This window comes from Rhododendron vialii, chromosome 12a, assembly GCF_030253575.1.
Source record: "Rhododendron vialii isolate Sample 1 chromosome 12a, ASM3025357v1".
NCBI lineage: Eukaryota > Viridiplantae > Streptophyta > Magnoliopsida > Ericales > Ericaceae > Rhododendron > Rhododendron vialii.
Genome location: NC_080568.1, coordinates 3,638,080 through 3,656,433, shown reverse-complemented (window position 1 = coordinate 3,656,433; position 18,354 = coordinate 3,638,080). Strand labels below are relative to the sequence as shown.

Sequence of the window (18,354 nt, the reverse complement as noted above, 5' to 3'; positions counted from 1 at the left end):
AAAAAATAAGTACTTATTTTCAAGCTTAAAAATAATAAAATTTAAAAAATATGTAATATAAATCATAAATCTAAATCTCGATGAAATCTCCTTTTGAGGTTGTGAGAGAGAGCCCGTACCGCCCGTTCAAATGTTTGGAGGGTGGGTGAGATCCCATCTCATATTGTTACAGCTTTCACAATCGAGCATTGGAGTAGTTCACTTCGAGATTTATTAGTCACATCATAAAGAATCAACAGCGCCTTGAATAATGGCAACCAGAGAAGTTCCTTCTTTTTCTGAGAGAGAGAAGTGCGAAACAACAATTTTCGACCGAAAACACTAATCACTGTCTGGTGAAAACAGTGATATCGAGTCATATGAAACCTATACGTAAAATATATGAAGAATCTATATATTATTATAGAAACTCTTTACGTTTTGGCATTGTCTACACCTTAACTATCGCCCACTGGACGGTTGGTTAGCATGACCACAAAATAAGAAAATTTAGAAACGAAGAAAAGCATTTGGTTAAACCTATTACTCCTAGATCTTCCCTAGTTGATTTCTCATCATAGTCCAATATTTCAAACAGTTGACTAGGTGGGAAAAAATGCTGCATACCATCTCTGATATTGGAATTTTCCTGTTCCTTGTGGAGCTCAAAACCTGTATTTCCAGAAATGAGATGAACTGGGTTTCCTTCAAGATGCGGATCAAAGTCTTAAATTATAGCGTACCCGATACATATATACCAACCAAGAAGTGGAAAGCAAGAGGGCAAAAAAGGGATAACCTTGGTTACAAGGGCCTGTACATTTCATCTTCTGCGGAAGCCTAAGGCAATCAACCGGCCGCCCATGGAAAAGGAGATACAATAAAAAATTTACAGATTACCATAAATGACAGAATTCAGCACTGGTATACAGAAAAGCTCTTGTTCTTCCACCAAAAACTCCAAGCTTTAGGAACCTTTCTTCTTGAGATTGATTTCGATAGTGGTTTCGGTTCCAAATCTGGCGCGTCCTCACTTTCTTCTGGTGGCATCGGACGCGTCCGAACAGGAGACGGGTCCCGCTGCCGTTGCTCTCGAAACAGCATCAAAAGCTTCTGAGCTTTCTGTTTCGCTCTCATAGTCCCGTTCACTGATATCGACACCAACGACGGAATTACCCCTTCTTGCAAAACCATTTGGATGCATTTCTCACTCCCATTGCACAAAATCAGAAGACAAGCTGCAGCTTGCTCCTGCTCAACAGGCTCACCCACGTCCAATATGGTCGCAAGCCCACTAATTAGGCTCACAGACGATACCATTTCATCTCTTGCTGATTTACATGAAGCCAAGTTTATAAACACCGCTACGCATTTTTCTGTCCATGCATGGTGGTCACTCGAGTCTGTTACCAGCGATAGGAGTCCATTGATGATTCCTGATGAGAGAAGGTACAGAATGTTGGAGGGGTGTGTAGAGAGATTGAAGAGGGTGTGGAGAGCATCAAGTTTGCATTGGGGATCGGTTTCAGATTGAAGGAAGTTGATTAGGAAAGGGACAGCTGTACTTGAGCCAATGATGGGCTTGGCTTGATTAAAGCAGGAAAGATTCAGGTAAAGTGCCGTGGCTGATACATGAGAACTGGACCCGGCAACCATTTCCTCTAACAATGGAAGTACTCCTGCTGACAACATCAATTCCTTGTTTCTGAATGCAAATTAGACAGAAACAAGAAAGATACATTTATTAGAGTTACATTCCATATTCGTGGTTTAAATGACGGGAAGGTGCAATAGAAAATCAAGTTGCCTAATTACTGACATCACACACACTACATGAAAAGGTCGACCAATATAAGAAAGGTATTTTGGGACACACACCGCTACGCATTTTTCTGTCCTCTTACAATGCAAGTAAAAAAAAAAGGTCTTTTGGTACACCCCCGCCAAAACAACAGAACCTGATGCAAGGCACTTAACCAGCTTATGAGAAGCTTAATTTGCTTAGTTTCACCTCCTGAACCTATCAATAAGAGTTCTTTAGACGAGAGAATAGCATGTTCTTGGTTGTTATCATATCCAAGTATCTGGCATATAGAGTGCTTTGGAGTATTTCTTTAGCAGTCTTTACGTGTTTCTTTAACAAGATAGGTGAGGGAAGGAGAGCTGGTGCATGCAGAGCCTTTGTGTACGAGAACAAATGCGTTTTACAACCCTCAAAGGAGCCGCACATTCCAACTATAACTATCCTAAATGCCATATTTTCCATTTTATGCAAGTATAAAGACAAACCTGTTATTGTTAACAGCAAGATTGAAGAGAGCCATTGCTCCGATTTCCTGAGCCATTTCATGCCTTTCCCGCACAGCCAACTCCAAAAACCGCAACAGTGCTTCAACAAACCCATTAGCCCCCATATTGGTCCTAGCTTCCTCGTCGTCCTTTAGCAAGTGCCGTATCTGTTCCACAATTTCACACTTTTTCAACAAATCTTCCTCTCTTTCCAGAATCATCAAAAACTCATCATATCTTTCAACCACATTCTGATCAAACTCTTCCTCTTGTACAGACACGTCGTCCACTTCATTTCCTTCAGCTTCGTCTATTACACAAGTATCCTCCAAAGGAACCACCTTTACACCCCTCTTATTGAAGGAGCCTACACTGTCCATTGACTTTGAATTTGCAGACTCGCTCTCAGACAACACCAGCCTCCAGTAGTTGAGATCAAGAGACTCCGGGGGGCCATCAGGGATAGAAACTCCATTCTGTTCACACCAAGTAGCCACAAGACCTTTTACACAGTAATTAGGAGTCAAAGAAAGATGGGACAGCTGTTGCTGAGTCTTTGGGCACGTGTTGTGCCCGTCGCCAAACCATTTTTCAATACAAATCCTTTCATATGTTTGCCCAGAAGCAATGATGACTGGATCGTACATGAGCTGCAAAGATATTGGACACCTCAGCTCTTCTGGAGGGAAGGGCATTTGCCCTGATCTCCTCAAATTTGGCTTGAAACTGAAGGAACTGAGCTTCGACAATGGTCGATCAAAGGCATAGCTATCGACACCGCTGTCAGTGAAAGAGCCCTGAACAGTAGGGGAACAAGGTGTTGAACCCTGCGAATCGTTATCATCGGAAAAGTCGGTTCTAAATAGCTTGGAGTATTTTCTCATGAGGTGTAAAAGATAAGCCACAATTGATTCCTTTCTCTTGTCTTCGTCAATCCGTGCTCTTGATACTTGTTTTTTCAGAGCCCTTCTCTCTCTAAGAGCTGCCCTGGAAGATGTGATGCCAAGTCTAGACGCAGCCTGGTGAAAAGATTCAAGTTCATTGTTGTCATTACAGTTGCTGTCGAATTTCCTCCCTTGCTGAAGCAGTACAATTATATCATCACCTATTTGCTTCTCCAACGGATCAAGTGAAAACCTGATCTGCTCAAGCTCAACCAAAATTTCCAAAATCTGAAACACACGAAGTTACAGTAAAGAACCAGTATTCGATGTTCAATAAATTCAAATGCCTTTGAAAAACTACAATTATTCATCATAGGCCAATATATCAACTACCAACCGCAAATGAAGAAAACATATCCCATCCAGGAAAGAGAAATAGTATAGGAACCACTAGTACAGAAAAGTGCTCATGGATCATTTGGAGGACTGATTCAGAGAAGAGGCAAATGTCATTTAAAAAGCTTACAAAAAAAACCCCACCAAAGTTGAACCCTAAATTCTAGACAAATTGCTCTAATTACCCTTTTATTTGGTGTTTCCATAATCCATCTACAAATAGCACAATTGATTTCATGCCTTTGTTTGCGATTCCAGAATAGAAAAAATCCCTATTTCTAACATAGAACACAATAGCTCTGGCATAATCATTCATCACTGATTCAACCATAGATTGAAGAACCATTTTCCCGTTTTATTTTGTCAATTATGGCTAGAGCTTCCTTCACCAACGGAAGGTGGAAATTACAGTCATATTGGGGATATACTTGAGCATGGGTTTTGCTTCAACTAGAACAGTCAACATTTTCCACCACTAAAATGATGGTTTTTGATATAGTCCACGCCAGCAGTTGTCAACAATCCACTTACATCTAGCAAATCATCTATATTGTGCAGGGTGGCAATGAGAAAAAAACCCTGCTGCTACTGCCTACTAGTCATGGCAAGCACAAGTCCAAAAACTACTATCAAAACCTGTTCAACTGTCAAACTTAGAATACTGGAAGGCAGATAGCAAAGAGAAATTCAATTAACATACCTGGCAGCCAATTTCTTGAGGAACAATATCATTCACCCTCCTAAGACTATCTTCAAGAGCGCATCTTACCTTCTCAAATTTCAGAACAACAGACTCCCCAGTAATAGCCTGCATGTAAGGATGATTACATCAATAAACACTGGGCATATACAAAGTCAACATACACAAAAAAATAAACCTTTCAACCACACCAAACCAAGAACATGTGTTATAGTATTGCTGCCATTCCTTTATGCGTTTAACCTCAAACTATAATCTACATGCTTCGATTCCATCAAAATCCCATACCCACACATACACATTACAAATTATGTCCATGTACTCATTTACATGTACAGTGTCTGCAAGCAAGAAGTTGAAACTTTATCGATACGCTACTATGAAACTATGATTAAGAGGTCATTACCTTAAGTTCCCCCCGATGTGGAATGTTGGAAGGAGTAGACTGAACAGTGGACAATTCCTAAGAGCAGGCATTATTTGCACAATTTAACAGCTCTGAGGCTCTATAGATGAATGCATAGGTTATTATCGGAGCTATACTAACATCAATTGGGACAGCAGACTCAATAAAATCCCAAAAGTAAGCATTACTGGCACAATTTAACTATTCTGACTTCTGAGGCTTGAAAGGTGAACGCATAGGTTATTAACAAAGCAACAATCACAACAGTATGGATACTCCAATGCTATATCGAACATTTAGACGTCCAAAAGAATAGGAAACATTAGCAAATGAATAGCCCATTCTCAGTACTAAATGTTATTACTGCCTACACAAAGTAAGTTGAAAAGAGGGAGAATCATACCAGGTAAAGTTTACTACAGTCGCAGCAATGTTGAAGAATATTCTTGGCCTTCTCAAGTGCTATGTGCAAAGAACATAGCGCCTGAATACCTGTTGTACTCCTAGGCCGTGCGGCTTCCAGAAGAGGGAAAATTCCTAGCACTTTGCAATAAATTGCAGACAGTGTCTTGCACATATCTCCATGTAACTGCATTTTTCAAGCCCAAAACCTTAATTACCAGAAAGTTTAAGCAAACTTGAAATAATGCCAAAGCCAGAAAAATCAGAACCAGCATGCCTCAAAAGTACAACAAAGTTTCAAGTTATACAATCAGACTTCCACCATAGACTACCAATTCAACATGTTTTCCATATATGCAGACTGTTCCAATTGCAGCCAGGCAAGAAGACCTAGTGTATACCAGAAAATCGAAATAAAGGATAAAGAAATACACGAGTATTTAGAATGTTCTGTGTACGTACCTTTGCATCCCCAATCATAAACAAAGTTTCTTCAACCTCAGAAATATCCATGATTCACGTTCACCGCGAAAACTCTAATCTAACATTATATCCCCTGAAATGAAAAGGAACAGCTTCAAAATCAGCATCAACAAAAAGAAAAGCCTAGAATATCACAATAGCAATGATCATTACCAGCCAAAAAAAAAATCCTGTTTAGAAAAAAACCCGATGAAAATCTCATGTCTTATATCCTCAAACATTAGAAAACAAAATGAATAACCATTAGTTTAAGATATGTCGTCACACATTGCGTGCAAAACTTCTAAAGTTGGTAATTTGATAAACAGAAGTATAAGGAACAAAAATCAACCAAAAAAATACATGATAGAAGCTGACAAATTACCAGTTTTTAAGGATTTCTTTGAAAAGAACCTAGTTTAAAAAACACCATAAAGATTATTCCAAATTCTACCAACCCATAAAAATAGGTTGAGCGGTTTTGCTTCCAAAACAGAAATCAACAAAAAAAAAAATTCAAACATGATTGAAACTGACAAATTACCCGTTTTCAAGGATTGCTGAAAAAGAACCCTTATATAAAAAGGGAAATGCTAAGTATGTTTATAAATTCTCCCAACCCAATTTTCTCTGAGAAAAATAAACGTAAATAGGGTGAGCGGTTCTGCTTCCAAAACAGAAAACAACAAAATAATAATAATAATAATAATAATAATAATAATAATAATAAAACATGATAGAACCTGACAAATTACCAGTTTTTTTAGGATTTCTTTGGAAAAGAACCTTTTTTCAAAAGCACCATGAAGAAGGTTCGAAATTCTCCCAAACCAACTCCTTTGTACCGAAATTCCTCTGTACAGACCTCTTGTACCGGTGCATTTCCGGCATTTGGATCGCATAAAAATTTTAAAACACAAAAAAATTCTCACACAATCTAATGACCCAAAATACACCGGCACAGAGAGTACACCAATTTCTCGGTACAGAGGATTTGAGGGGTACAAGTAGGGTGAGCAGTTTTGCCTTTCAAAACTAATTTTCAGAAGTGTCAATGGAAAACAAATCCAGGGGAAATTGAAACTGAAAAACAATAAGTCCCAAGGACTAGTAGAGGTGCCCGGCCCGAACGCCTGAGTTGTAAAAAAAAAAAAAAAACTGAATAACAAGAACCTAAAGTAATACTTTATACAATAAGAAAAGGAAAAAAACTTTGAAAAACAAAATCAAACACTGCTGATTGCCTACACAATTTGGTTCCTGCACACAGAAAGAACCAAACCCATCACGAAAGATTTAGAAAATTAACCATTTTTTTGGAAACCCAGGGGGAAAAACTACGTAATAATCTTAGAAACCTTTGGAAAACAAGAATAAAAATAAAGGATTTGGTGGGTGAGAAGGTACCAGAAAAAAACTGAATCAACCAAGGAGGCTTCATTCAAGGGACATTTAGAGAGATTAATCGAGCACAGCTAGGGTATGGATTGGACGTTCAATTTGCCATCTGAACAGGGCTAGGGTTCTGCGTGGTTTTGCGTTCGGATCGGCAGTTCTGTTGCTGCTCAGCGAATATCACGCAAGTTGCATAGAGAGAGAGGGAGGGAGGGAGAGTGGCGAAAATATAGTGAGGAAATATTGAAGGGAGTAAAATAAAATGGGACCATATATATGACTATATGACCAGGCACGAGCGTATCCAAACCGCGTAGGCAAAAAAAAATTAAAATTTTGAAAGAAAAAAAATGAAAAAGCCTTAAATTGTGTGAGATGTGAAAAGTGAAAAGGATGGAAGAAAAAAAAATGAAAAAGCCTTAAATTGTGTGAGATGCGAAAAGGATGGATGGAAGAAAAAAAAATGGGTTGACATTTTTTCGCCAAGCTGTTTTCGGTAGTGAAAAATTTGTAAATTTTTATTTGTTGTTGAGAAGTTGTTAAGTATTTTCGATAGTGAATAAATTATTAAAAAATGTGAAATTACTTCCGATAGTGAATAAGTTATTAATAGGTTTGTGAGAAAAATTACTGTAGCAAAAACACAACATTTTTGTTATTGGAAACGATATGGTAAAATGCTGAAATCTTTTTGTTAGTAAAAACGAAATAGTAAAATGCGTTAAATTTTTAGTGTTATTTTTTATTAGTGGAAATGGGGAATGTAGTTTAAGGGTAGTTTAGAAAAATAATGTCAAAACCAGGTTAATAGATAGGACTTGTCATCTCAATTTTCTTTTCTTTCTTTTTATTATAATTTATGTATCCGGGTCCCCTTACGCACACTCGATTAATTTTTGGGGTCCAATCTTATTGTCTACATACAAAAAGCTCAATTAAAATAAAAGCAAATCTCTGTATGAACGGATTCTAAAAGAGTTAAGTTGACAGCACTTGTCAACTCAACTCTTGTGTGCAGTTTGCTCCATTTTCGAGCTTGTGCCGAGTCCGTTTTAATAATCCGAACTTCTCTTTGGAGAGTTTGTCGACAAGGTTAGGTTAAAGCATGTTTAAAATTTATGTTCATCTGACACCGATTAATATCCAATAGAAACACATCTATCTTAAAAAAATGGAATCGGGCACACCGGATAAAAACCATTTTTATCTCTTTCTCTGAATAGAATTTTGTGCCGCATAGACGGTAACAAACGGACGTGATTATTAAAACGATTGACTTTTTTTTTTGAAATTATAAAATGAATTGTTCATACCACCGACACAACCCTGCAAATGGGCAAACTAAGCCTCGCGAGCACTTTGCCTCTTCTAAGTTTTTTTTTTTTTTTTGGCACTCAACTCTCTCTAACTAACTGAAATTCAAACGGTCATAATTTCAAATGGTCATAACTTCTTCGTCCAAAATCGAAAACATGCAAATTATATATCGATTTCGAGGTTTTGAAGTCAGCTTTCTAATGACACCAAAATCATATCACGATTCAAAACACAGAGAAAGTTATGATCAAAAGAGTAAGGGCTGGTAGACAGAAAGACCGTATTGATCATAACTTTCTGTGTGCTTTGAATCGTGATGTGATTTTGATGTCATTATAAAGCTGACTTAAAGACCTCGAAATTGATATATAATTTGCATGTTTTCGATTTCGGACAAAGAAGTTATGACCGTTTGAAGTTATGATTGTTTGAATTTCAGTTAGTTAGAGGGGGTTGAGTGCCAAAAAAAAAGTTAAAAGGGGCAAAGTGCACGCGAGGCTTAGTTAGAGGGGGTTTACTATAGTTTACCCAAAGCAAAATTGAGACTCCTAAATAGATACTCTTAGAGCATCTCCAATCTAATATTATATTTTAGAGTATCAAAATACTCTATTTTATTCATAAAGTGATTTTATAGGAAATCACTATTCTTATTTACTCCAATCACAAACCCTCTATTTATTCATAAAGTGATTTTAGAGGGGATCCTCCGCATTTTCTCTCATCCTCTCAAATAGAGGAGGCTTGAGAGGATGGGTTGGAGGAGTTCCATATTCTCAAATGGAGAAATAGAGCATGGGTTGGAGATGCTCTAAGAGCATCTTCACCCTTAAAATTTGGGTCAAAATTCATTTTGGGTCAGATTCATTCTAATGGCAAAATCTTATATCGACTCAATTCAATGGCATAGAGGTAAATATTCCTAAAAGACAGGAGACGATCAGTCTGGCAAACTCCGACGAAGTTCACCAACTCCAATGAGGTACAACCTTCTTCTTCGTTTGTACTTTCATATAGTACTTGGATCGCTGCACCTTCTTCTTCGTTGAACCTCGATCGCTGCACCTTCTTTTTCGCTGAACCGATCGCTGCACCTTCTACACCTTCTTCTTCGCTGAACCTCGATCGCTGCACCTTCTTCTTCTATAGCTTCTTCGTCTGCAGTTCTTCTTCTTCTCCGGCTAGGTACAACCTTCTTCTTCGTCTGCACTCTCTCTCTCTCTCAAGAACAGTTGGAAAAAAATGGGTTTGAGCCTATCTTGTCCCATAATTGGAAAAAGAAATGGGTAAAACCCAAATATAGAAAAGGGTTTGGGTCATAATTGGAGATGAGTTTTTGAGGGTTTTGCCCAAATTTTAGATTTGGGTCATAAAATGATCAAGACTGAAGATGCTCTTAACAGAGTAAAATAGAGTGAAGAGTGTTACATGTTTTATTGAAGAAAATGATTTAACAAATTCAATTGTAAATAGTAAATCATACTTTGATTTTCCGGGAATAGATTATAGAAAATCTTTCCGCTTTTTGTTATCCACGCGGTTGACCCGGCTGACAGTTGCCTATTGCCGGCCTCCTCTTTTGTCGCCTAGTAGATGGGTCTCCACATTGATGAAGTCATGATCAAAACAAAAAGAAGGATAAATGTCACTGACACCCCTGAGATTTTTCTTAATGACGAATGCCCCTCATGTTGGATAATTGACAATGGACACTCCCGTGGATTTTATGTGCGTTTTCACGGACACCTCCAATCGGCAATTGTGACTTTAAACACATGATGGGATGAGGTGAAAGTGGCTCATATCTAAAAACCCACAGTTTGTGATAATAAAAATTAATAAATTATTACTTATTTTGAATCAAAATGACTTTTTTTTATTAGAAAGGAAATTTTTAATTGCTTTTGGGTCGCAAAATGGAGAATTGAGAGCTTTTTATTATTTATGTATCATTAAGAAGGGTAATTTTGTCAATGTAGTACACTTTTTGACTAGTTTTATCGTGTGTTTGGTCAAACAAAATTATTGGTTGGGTGATGGTGAAATTAACAGGAAACTACAAGGGGTATATAGCTATTTCTCATGCGCGAGCAGAATGCATGTCATTAAGGCAAACCTCATAGAGTGTCAAAGAAATTTATCCCAAAAAGATAAGAGAAAGTCTGTGTACACGTATTCGGACATGTACGTTTTTGAAATCACCGTGTACGCGTATTCATTTTCGCATTAATCTTATGAAAATCACATAACCTACTTGAGCTTTGGCTTGCAAAACTAGTACTCTTGAAAATCAGAGGGGTTTGGGATTTTAGTCTAAATCGTCTAATACGTTTTGTCTAACTTATTATATTTAATTTAAAAAATAAATATTTATTTTCTTTAACAGAATAGGGTTTTATTTGAAACCACATCTATCGAAACACAGCCTAATCTATGAGTTTGAAAGTTTCAATTAAACCGCGTAAACGTTTTTTCTTGTGAGCTTGACCTTACTAATATTATATTCCTAGTTGTTGGGTCTTTCGATTTATTTTTTTGGTCAAATTCTGAGCACCTGAAGAGTATATAAAACTAATATAATATTATTCGGACATTGATCTTTTAATAAAATATAAAGCTTCTGGTCAATTAAATTAGCTCTGAAGTTGAAGACTTTTTGTTTCCGTCACTTATTTTAAGAATCTCGCTCTAATCTACCAACTCTAAGGTTGAGTTCCGTTCAGCTTTTTGAATTTTTTATTGTTTTGTTATTATTTATTTATTTATTTTTGAGTTAATTAGTTTTGTGCTTCATTTTTTGGGTTTTTCGATTGTTTAGTTAAGATGAATCAGAAAAGTAAAAAATTAGTATGACTTTTATACAAATATTTTTTGAAACATTCAAGATAAAACCAGTTTTTTGGGTTTTGGGCTTTATCTTGAATATTTCTAAAAATATTTGGGTAAAAGTCATAATTTTTTACTTTTTCACCAAAAAAATGAGGCGCATAACAACAAACGCGGAAAAAAATTCGAATAAGTACAAAATAAGAAAAAACCCAAAAAGTGTTTAGCGGAACGCCACCTAAATAACACATGAGTTTAGCCATGGGCAAGACATGAGAAATTAACAAATGTTTCTCCTCTATGATGTCACATGTTCGAATCCCGCAGAGACCAAACAATTCAAACCTAGATTGGGGCCACTGGAGGGTTTGTCCGATCGTTAACTTCAGAGTTCTGAAATTAGTCGAAATGCGCTTAAAATTACCTAAATATTAGGTTATCAAAAAAATCTACCAACTCTACCGGAATTAGTCGAAATACGCGTAAACTGGCCTAAATATTAGGTTATCAAAAAAATCTACCAACTCTAATAAAATTGACTCTTCTGTTGCATACCTCCTGCGCGTATAGTAACCGAAGAATATATACTTCAGTACTGTTTTGTTAATCTTTAGCTTAAGTACAATCTTTAGATTTAATTTAAAATTATACTGGGGACCCAAGATTTCATTCACGTTTAATGAAATGGGCATTGTGGAAGCCAAACGTGTGTCTCATAACTGAAATTACGCTCCTTTAACAGAGGAGAAAAAGACGGTGATAAATCTCAGTCGGCAATGATGATGATGACAATTGACATCGGCGATTGACGCTATTAAAATAGGAGTATACAATCAGATGGATATACCACCGGCAACGGTAGACGAAACGGACAGTGCTGATCGGCAAAAATAATGGTAACAATTAAAGTATACTCGAGATAAATTAGCAAACAAAACTACAAAAGATTAAGATACGATGGAGTCAACTGAAGATGGTAGCTAAGAATAGTGATGATTTTGCGCGTTAGAAGATCGTATTTAGCAATGAAGTTGTGCACTCTAAATTAGTGTGTATATAATTATAAAGATAGTTAATGCCAATATTCGAAGGTGACAACAATTAGTGTATATAAATTATATACACTATAAAGAAAAGAAAAAAAAACTCCGTCCCTAGCTCTTTTGCTTTATTGTTAAAATAATAGACGACGTTAGAGATAATAGAGAATCTAAATGATAATCGTGAATTGACAATATATTATTGTATAACGTTTAAATGATAAATTTTAAACATGATATTTTTTTTATTTTGTCAAGAAGCATGTTTGTTTATACAATATTTGCGTTATAATTTTGTCGGTGTTTTTTTTTTTTTTAAGTAATTTTGTCGGTGATTTAGTTTAACAGCATATAAATAATACGTACCCGGCCGTAGTACGGGATGATTGTTGAAACCCAATATTTATTCTGATTTGGTTGATTCCGGTTATAATATGATAGTCAAGTAGGGATTTACTATTTTAAAACTGTTATTTAAACAAAAATGCTAAGGACACATACATTTGTACACATATCTTGCACATATATTTTTATGGGGCCCACCTCGGGTCCCACCAATATGATCCGAACCGCTCATTATTTTTAAAATAATGTTTTAAGAGTTTCTGTAAAAAATCAACTCGATAGGATATCGGTAAGGACTTTTCAAAAATCTCAGTGCGAATCAGATTGTTTCATCCTATAATTTCTGAAAAAGCCCTTACCGATATTCTATCAAGTTGATTTTTTATAGGAACTCTTAAAAAATTATTTTAAAAATAATGAACGGTTTGGATCATATTGGTGGGACCCGAGGTGGGCCCCATAAAAGTGTATGTGCAAGATATGTGTAATCGTGGTGCGCATAAGGTAACCTGGTCACCGTGAGTTATTTAAAAAAGAAAATAAAAGAATTCGATCCGATTATAAGTCACGCTATTTAGATAAACTATGTTATTACAGCACTAGTATGTTATTTATCAAACTCTGCTCAAACGGTTGGTTATCGTAGAGAAAACCAATGCCTGCAAATGAATCGAGCTATTTCTAAACTATTTGAGGTTCAAATCGGTAAAGGCTTGTTCGAAGTCGATTCGTCTACTAAACTAACCGAACCTAAGCCTCAGAGGACCTGACAATATTTTGCTCGTTTAGGCTCGCGAAACTGAATATAAATGTCATAAGAATTTCACATACTATAACCTGTATGACAGTATAGACATTTAATATTTTTTACTCGTTAAGGTTCGTAAACAAACTCGAGTTCAACTCAAATCTCGTCAAGCTCAGCTCGTCAAATTTTTACAGAGCTCGAGCTCACCAAGTACTTAACGAATGATCCTGAACATTCTAAACCTCGGCAATTTAGTTCGGTTTGCCATTCTGGGTCAGGAAATGCAACTTGGCAGAAATGTTATCGAATTCCTTTGTTAATTACAAGTGAAGTAGGCATCCTTAGCCTAAAGTTGCCCCTTTTTAGCTTTATTACTGTATACTCCTAGTTGTTGTTGGGGATCGGTCCATATCATTTATCTTGCTAATTAATCTGTGTCGTTAATCTAATATGGACTTTTGACACAGATGTCTCGAATTAGAGCTTAAGATTGTTTCCCCAATTGATTAATGTTGACATTTACCAATTCGATTAAGCATTAGTGAGGCTTGCCTGACTATGATTTGATGGATAAATAGCAAAAACAAGGGGCCGGGGGTCCCTATCCGAGCAAGTAGCTACAAACAAACCAAGCTACTCGTGAGCTATTCATGGCTTGGCTCGGTAAGACTTGGCACGACTTGACTGGTTTAATAATCGAGCCGAACCCAAACTCAAGTTTTCAGCTTATTTACTAAGCGGGTTGAGCTCAACACGCAAAAGCCTAGCTCGTTTGTATATAGGCTCATTAAGTAAATTAGCCAGGTTCGGCTCATTAAGAGCTTGACTCTATTACAAACTAGCCAAAATTGAGCTCGAGTTTAAAATTATTTAATAAACTAGCCGAGCTTAACAAAACTTGGTTCGGCTCGCTTACGCTCCTACTAGCAAGTAACACTCAAGCCAAAGTACAACATAAAATATCACTCTTATCAAATCTGTTCAACAGCTTATCTAAGATTTGCCCTGGCAAGTGATATATCTGGTGGTCTGGCGCACGTTTCTGCTTGGCTTTAACTGGAATCATTAGGCTTAGACCTAATTAAAGTTGGGTGATTAATCTAGTCATAGACAACTGACAGAAGCCGCCTTTGACGTACTATTGATTGTTGCGATTAAGGCCCCGTTCTGGAACGTAAAATAAGTACTTATTTTTTAAGAAAATAATTTTAAGCTCCAAAATAATGTGTTTACGCAAATAATTTTCCTACCAATATGGATCTTGTTTAATAGATCTCATCAAGATCTTTAATACGGTGCAAAAAAAAATTAAAAATTTTTATTTTTATTTACATTGTTTTTGAGTTTAAAAATACTATGAAATAAGCTGCTTATTTTTTAAGAAGTTTTCTGGAACGGGCCCTAAATTCATTCCACTGGGTGGAAACTCCACTTTTCCACCACCGTCTTTTTGGGTCTTACCGTAATCCATACCAAAATGAAATCTGATCGGCCATCGATAGGTACATTAAAAAATCATTTTTGATTTTGTAAAATTGACAATTTATAATTATTGACAGAATCGGACTATCACTTTTATAAACCAAAATTTAAATTTTTATATATCTATCGATGTCTGACCAAACTGATTTTTTGCTATGACAACACTAGTCTGGGTTTTAGAATATAAACAATTCAAATTGCAACAATAAACGTTTGACGAGACCTACAATGAACGGTGGTGGAACAGCGGGATTTTTGCACCGATGGCGGACAGAATTTTATTCTCTTGATTGTTACGTAGATTGTTTCACTTTCCCCCCCCGGACCACATTTTGCTTGTACCAACATCTGGATCTTGATGCATTATTACCATTGAGAAAGAGATTAATTTCTTTACCGTTGGGGTGCAAACGTGGGGTTTGGACCCCAGCCATGTGTGGGCCTCATTAACAATTTATCGCAGTAATTTGAATCGTTCATCTTGTAGGACCCATAAAATAGTGCATACACGCAAAAAAATTAGCTTGGCCCGACATTGATAGGCATATCAAGAATTAAATTTTGGTTTATAAATTCGATTGCCTAGATCATTTTAACTTAAAAACTATTGATAGAATATAGACTTCCAATTTTATGAACCAAAATTTAATTTTTGATATGCCTGTAAACTAATTTTTGTGCATATATAGACTATTCTGTGGGCTCTACAAAATGAACGGTTTAGATTACCGCAATAAATTGTCGATAGAGCCCACACACAGTAGGGGTGCAAACCCCACGTTTGCACCCCAATCTCTTGAGAAACATGTAGGTATAAAATTCTCACATGATTCAAAGGTAAAAAAAAAGGAAAATGACATGCTCAGGACGTGTTTTGATAATTAATACCCACAAAGGACAAGCTAAGAACATTTGTTAATGCTGAAAATGTTATTGGCGGGTATTAATTATTAAAACACGTCTTTAGCCGTCATTTTCCCTAAAAAAAACCAACCAATTTTTTTTAAAACTTTTTCAAGCCCTTTCGTTGAAACAAATTAATAACCCACAAAAATTTAATGCAAAACCAACAAACTCGGATTTTTTTAAATAAGGATGAAACGCTTGCTTTCCACTTAAACTAAGGAGAATTTTAGGTCTCATTTGACTTTAAAAGTGCAACAGTAACTTTTTTTTTTTTTTTCTTTATTCAAAATTTTATTTGTTTGTTTATTATAAGTCAAACTTTTGCGATTCATTGATTCGTCTCGGCAAGAAGAATCGGAAAAGTAAAAAATTTTGATCGAAACTCATAATTTTTTTCAAAAAGACAAAAATAAGTAAAAAAAATTGATTTATTGACTTATTTTTGTCTTTATTCAAAAAATTACGAGTTTCGATAATTTTTTTTTTACTTTTCCGATTAATCTCGTCGAGACGAATTAATTAGTCACAAAAATTTGACGCAAAACAAACAAATGCAATTTTTTTTAAATAAAAAAAAAAAGTCAATTTTTTAATCCAAATCCATCCCTAGTCTTACCAAACTGGTAAAAGAATAGTAATATCATGTGAATAGCATTGGAAAACTTATGTTCGAAAATAGTACAGTATATAGTAATAATTGCAGCCTTGCAGGGAACAAGAATTTTAAAAGTTCAAACCACAGCCACGTATTTTTTGTGCACCATAATTAGTCGTACAGGGACGTGGGGTTCCCCCAAAAATGGGTCAGGTCACCATTTGACCAGCTATGCTTTAAATTCAAAATGTGCGGCCGAGAGAGCTTTCAGAGATTGTCAATTTGGTATTACTCTCAAGTCTCATCAACCATGTCTGTAGCAACTAGCACGACGATGCCATTTTTTACTGGCCGACATGCCATTTGTTCTTTTTGACTTTCTAGCTTATTTTTTTATGGTAAAAAAAAGAAGGGGAAACAGTTCGTGCATGTGTAGGAAATAGGATCGTAAATGAGTCGAGCAGAGTTAAGTTTTATCGAGCTCGAGTTCGGCTCATTTAATGAGTCGAGCAGAGTTAAGTTTTATCGAGCTCGAGTTCGGCTCATTTATTAAATGAGTCGAAAATTTGAGCTCGAACCTTAACGAATCGAACTGAATCATTTACTAAACGAACATCTTTAATCGAGCCGAGTCACTCTAAACGAGTCGAGATCGGCTTGTTTACTAAACGAGCCTAGCCCAGCCCAACCTTAACGAGTCTAGCCGAGCTTGCGAGCAGCTCGATTCGTTTACAGCCCTGGTAGAAAAGGAATTTATAGTACCATGTTAGCTCAACCAATATTGGCCCGTTTGATTAGTCAATATGCGTGGATACTGGCCCAGACATTTGAGTTATTGGAAAAAACACTGATTTCCACTCTTCTTTTAGCCATCCCACAATTTTTCTTTTTTTGTCATTATCCACTTGAATTTACTATATTGCCCTTTATTCAATACATTTCTTCACATATGCAAGAGCAATATAGTAAATTCATATGGTTAAAAAAAAAGAAAAAAGAGAAAGAGTGTAGATGGCTAAAAGAGGAGCGTGAAAATCATTTTCTTATAAAAAAAATATTGGCTCATTTTGTTAGTCAAACTAAATCTCATGGGACAAATAGTTAGAGACTTAATTAACAATAATCCATATCACATTTTCTAGTATCGTAACTCGAGTTTTGTGGATTGGTTGCCTATAAATATGTGATTCTTTCGTTGATCGAATCCAAAACGGTAAGAGTTATATAGTGCCGTGAAATATGCAAAACAATCTCGTACTTCAATCCGCTAATCAAACATATCTATATACTTGGAAGTAGGGGTGATACCGGTCCGGTTTCGATCGGTTTGGGTGTATTTTTTGATCGAAACCGGTTATCCGGTTTGAGATTTTTAGAAACCGAAACTGATTGAGATAAACCGGTCTGGTTTCGACCGGCTCAACCTGTTTCGGTCTGATTTATCCGGTTTTCATTCATGGACCATATTTTGGGCCCAAGACATTTAAAAATTCACAATTAAACCCATAAAATATCAACCAAAAATTCATAATTCAACCCCTTTTTTTTAGCCTAACAAAAAAGGATCAATTTGAGCCCAATACATTAAAAAAAAAAACCCATAAAAACATAATTAAGCCCATAAAAACAGTTTTTATATAATAAATATATTTATTAGACCAATATACACTACAAAATATCAACAAAAAACTCATAATTCAACCCCTCCCCTGTGTTACATATATATAGCCGGTTCGGTTTCAACCGGTTTTTAAAGCACATAAAACGGATCGAAATTATTTTTCCGGTTTATAAAATTTTATAAACCGGAACCGGATCAAAATTATTCAACCGGTTTAAAAAATTCGATCCGGTGCGATTTTTTCGGTTTCGATTGATTTTCTGGTTTCGGCTAACACCCCTACTTGTAAGACACTATTATATATCCCCAATTTGAGGAGCGTAGTCTAAGGTATAGTACAATGCCAGCTTGCTCGTATTGGTAGGACAGAAAACACGGTTGTCGTTGTCTCAAGTTTAGTTTTAATGCATATATATATCAATCGAGTAAGGCCCCGTTCCAGAACACCTTCTTAAAAAATAAGTACTTATTTCACATTTTCAAACTCAAAAATAATGTAAATGAAAAATAATTTTTCAATTTTTTTTGCATCGTATTAAAGATCTCAATGAGATCTATCAA

The 18,354-nt window shown here is 36.0% G+C and overlaps 1 protein-coding gene across 3 annotated transcripts; it reads right to left on the bottom strand.

Moving 5' to 3' along the window:
• Positions 1 to 666: 666 nt before the first annotated feature.
• Positions 667 to 7,153, bottom strand: LOC131310142 (U-box domain-containing protein 6-like). Of its 3 annotated transcripts, none has more exons than XM_058336984.1 (6): positions 6,926 to 7,153; positions 5,519 to 5,612; positions 5,058 to 5,243; positions 4,249 to 4,356; positions 2,269 to 3,440; positions 667 to 1,684 (listed from the first exon to the last, which is right to left on the bottom strand). In XM_058336984.1, the coding sequence occupies exons 2-6, from the start codon at positions 5,567 to 5,569 to the stop codon at positions 895 to 897; spliced, it is 2,307 nt and encodes a 768-aa protein (XP_058192967.1). In that variant the 5' UTR covers positions 5,570 to 5,612; positions 6,926 to 7,153; the 3' UTR covers positions 667 to 894. The 3 variants fall into 3 exon arrangements, with proteins under 3 accessions (XP_058192967.1, XP_058192969.1, XP_058192968.1); XM_058336986.1 differs by lacking the exon at positions 6,926 to 7,153 and adding an exon at positions 6,274 to 6,298; XM_058336985.1 differs by lacking the exon at positions 6,926 to 7,153 and adding an exon at positions 6,063 to 6,143.
• Between the last annotated feature and the right edge of the window lie 11,201 nt (positions 7,154 to 18,354).